Source organism: Volvox carteri (assembly GCF_000143455.1).
Source record: "Volvox carteri f. nagariensis unplaced genomic scaffold VOLCAscaffold_87, whole genome shotgun sequence".
Lineage (NCBI taxonomy): Eukaryota > Viridiplantae > Chlorophyta > Chlorophyceae > Chlamydomonadales > Volvocaceae > Volvox > Volvox carteri.
In genome coordinates, this window is record NW_003307630.1 from 296644 (window position 1) to 300356 (window position 3713).

Consider the following 3713-nt stretch of genomic DNA (forward strand, 5'->3'; position numbering starts at 1 on the left):
GAGCAGATCACATGTGTGTTAATGATACTGCTACTTCACCCATCTATACTTGCCACGTGTACTTCAATTGCTGCTTGTTAATTCGTACCATCTGCCTGCCTTCTGGCATGTAAATTAGGTCAGCAGGCGGATTTGAGCCCGGAACTTCCGGGAGCAGAAATCAGGCCTTATGTATGCTATTGTTCTAGCTACTTCACCCATTAATACCTGCCACGTGCTGCTTCATGTTAGATCGTACCATCGGCCTGCCCTCTGGCACGTGTTTCCCTTTCCTTTCCCTGTAGTATCTGTCGTGCAGTACGGCACACACCATCTAATACACATACAAGCAAAATGCTAGCATATCGAGAGGCCGTTTCCGCGCCCAGTTACCCCACTACCTGCACATTCCCTTGAGCACATTCCCTGAAAACATCAAAAGTTACATGCCAGCAAATGCATGTGTGTTCGCGGTTAACTTCCCCTCCTTCGCCGTAAACACACCGGTACGGCACATCTACTGTGCATGCTTTATCATGGTTCGTGATGGCGCATTTGCGAAGGTGTGAGCACGTACATCGACCATCCCCGGCTCACACATGGCGCCTTCCCGGTCGACACAGACGTCAGGTGGATCTCGTCACTGCCCACAGCCTTCGTGCCGTTCGGTCAACGGGTCATTGCGTCCGCCTGGCAGTCAACCACCTTCTACAGGACCTTCTGGCTGTCAGCGGAGCAGCTACAGCAGCAGCAGGCTGCCCTTGGAGGTGTTGTGACAACGCCCGTCCTCAACCTCACCATCATTGCGGACGACCTTGCGACTGCGTTCGTGAATGGTCAAGAAGTCGGCCGTACAGCCATGTTTCCAGAACGTTCTGTCCTGCAAGTCTCAAATCTGCAGCCTGGCCCCAATCTGGTTGTGTTGCACTGCAACAGCACGGGGGGACTGCCCGTGGTGGCGGCCTCCCTGGCCTTTGGGGGCCCTGACGGCTCCGTGCTACTGCAGACGGATCACACTTGGAACTGGCTGTAGCGTTCAAAGGCGCATGTACGTGTCAAAGTACGTGTGTACGACTGTGACTGCAGGGTGGGTTGGCTTTCATAATCGTGCTTGATGAACACCTGTGTGCATTTTCCTACATATGTTTCGGGGCACCCTAATGCAATCATCCCATGCAGCCGTCTCGTTGAGTTGGATGTGTGTCTGACTAATCGAGTTTAGCGGCCATTACCAGTATCTTGTTGAACTTGCTGCTCGTGCTCCTTTCTAGGCATGGCCTGGCATATGCCGGATGCATCCGCACTGCTCTACGGCTGACTCCTATCCTTAGTTCCGTCAGTAAAAAGATGTAATCACCTATAGGCTACACGCGACATCCTCGCTGTAATAGATAGGGACCGTTCCTAACCTTCCACTACACGAGGACGCGTGACGCCATCAGGTGATCAGGAATTTGACTGACGTCATCACCCTTTGGATTCGTTTGTCGCTCAAAAGATCAAAGGAAATCTCGTGAAATCACTTCGATGCTTGGGCAACCAGCAGACTGCTCACTGCAGTAAGCTGTTCGAGGCAAGCAAGCTGCGCTGTTCCTGCTTCACGCATGACTCTGATGCTACCCAAGTAGGTATGACACCACTTTTGCTGTTTAAAAAGTGTAGTTACTTTGTTACCGAGTTTGACGACAGCAGCAGGCGTTCGAGGGTAATATCTGTAGTAGCTGCAGTAGCTATAGCTGGCCGCTGAAAAGGCCTCCCGAGATGCAGGTGAAGCGCTTCGCGCGTACTTGTAGTTGATAATGTGCCGTACTGTGTACCATGGTAGCTGGCCAGCTACTACAACAATGGCCATTTCCATTCATTCATTCATTTTCCCCTTCCATAAACGCTATACACCTAACATATATATGTAAGTATGCAACATAATCCCTGCCAGCAGCTGCTGTTACCTGCAGGAAACACACCACGGAAAGAATTATCGTTTGTTGGTGATCTACGGAATAAACGCATGCGCATACATGCATGCATGCGTCCGACCAGGTCCGAACACCGTCCAACAATACCTGCGCTGCTGATGATCTTCATCCTACAAGTATTAATGTAATAAGGTGCTGGACCTTTTTGTCTGAATCGCCAGTAATATGACCCATGTCAACAGGACGGCACAGCCGGGCATATAAACATAATACATGCAATAATTCTATGAAACCGTAGCCAGCAGCAGGCGCGTCTTCCTATAGGATAGCATGAAATATATGTATCACACAATGAAACATTAGCCAGAAAGCGTAACTTCCTATGTACATGAACCTCGCTCCACAAGCGGTCGAACCCGTTGCCTGTTGGAAGATGAAACGGTGTACGCGACCCCAGCAGCATGAGAGCTCCGAAGCAATTAGCTTCACTGCAGCTGCTGTAGGATATTATATACTTTGCGGTGAAGCTAATCATATGAACTGACAATTTGTCTTATACTTTGCATAAATTCACGGCTGGGAGCATCAATAGCATGCGCATACATATGTATATATACAAAATATACAAACAAGTAATAAGCCTGGTACGCATGTAATATTAACACCTCGTCGCGCGGACCCGTGCTTGCTGGTGCCTGCAACCGTCCTTGCCGTTCCGTTACGTTGTCGCTCATCATCGGTCATCATCGGGACAGGAGCCGAGGGAGGATCCCCAACAGTGAATATTTCCCCAGCCCACCCGTTCTTGCCTCCTCCCGCTTCAGCCAACCTTCTTGCTCTTGATTGCTGAAAGCAGCTCGCAAGTCTCGCTAAGGAGCGGCAGCAGTATAATAATATCAACAATAATAATAACAATAGTATTAATATTATTAATGTGATAATAATACTATAATATTATTACGGATAATAAAATTATTATAGCTACTGCAGGCGGCCGCAGCGCTGCACGACTTCCACGCAGCCAAGTGAGCCAGGGGCAGCAGATGTAGAGATAGAAGCTTTGGTAACGAAGGCAGCCATGCACGTTCAGCCCTTCTTAAAGGGGTAGCTATCTTGGGCATATATACATATATACATATATGTCGTTACAGGATGGTACATATATACATGCAGCCAACTGAGACCTCACAGTAGGAAGGGTGGATGACAATGATTATATGGCGCGGCTGCCTAGCACGTCTTTCGCTTCTGCAAATGCAACTACCCGTGCTGCTACCCCTACAAGTAGCACTGCTGTGCTTCATCTTATTATCACCGCCGTCAGTGGCCGCGCAAGGTGAATAATATATGCCTGCACTATGTATGTCCTTGCTTCGACTGTTCAGGCGGCCAGCAGGCAAGGGCTTCACTTACATACATACAGCTGCGGCCTTATCATACGGCTATCTAGCAAGTTAGCTAACCACTGCTGCAGCTACACATCGTACCAATCAATGCGCGAAGGGATAACAATTGTATGATGCCGTAACCCCATACATATGTCTGCCAGCTGGTCCCTGCCTGCCTGCTGTAATCCAAATGCACACCTGCCATCTGCCACCTTCCTCATCAATCTTGCTGTTTGGTTCAAATGCCATGCGACCAACATTTCTGTTCTAGAACTGCGGTGTACTGCATGTTACCTGGCTACCTACATACATGTGTGTGTACACACACGCACATCAGCATGCTTATTAACACGCTGTGTGCCGTGCTTCTTTCCTGAGCCATGATCCCCGTTACTATCACCTGGGTGATGATGAGCTGCCGTATTTAATC

The 3713-nt window shown here is 49.1% G+C and overlaps 1 protein-coding gene across 1 annotated transcript in view; it reads left to right on the plus strand.

The window, feature by feature from the left end:
• VOLCADRAFT_99427 (uncharacterized protein) overlaps positions 1-1012 on the plus strand; it is a gene marked incomplete at both ends in the record, with an annotated part of 3524 nt that extends 2512 nt beyond the window's left edge. Inside the window, one exon of the mRNA XM_002958154.1 lies at positions 603-1012. Within this exon, the coding sequence (XP_002958200.1) occupies positions 603-1012 (410 nt within the window). The remainder of the gene's footprint in view (positions 1-602) is intronic.
• Positions 1013-3713: the final 2701 nt, after the last annotated feature.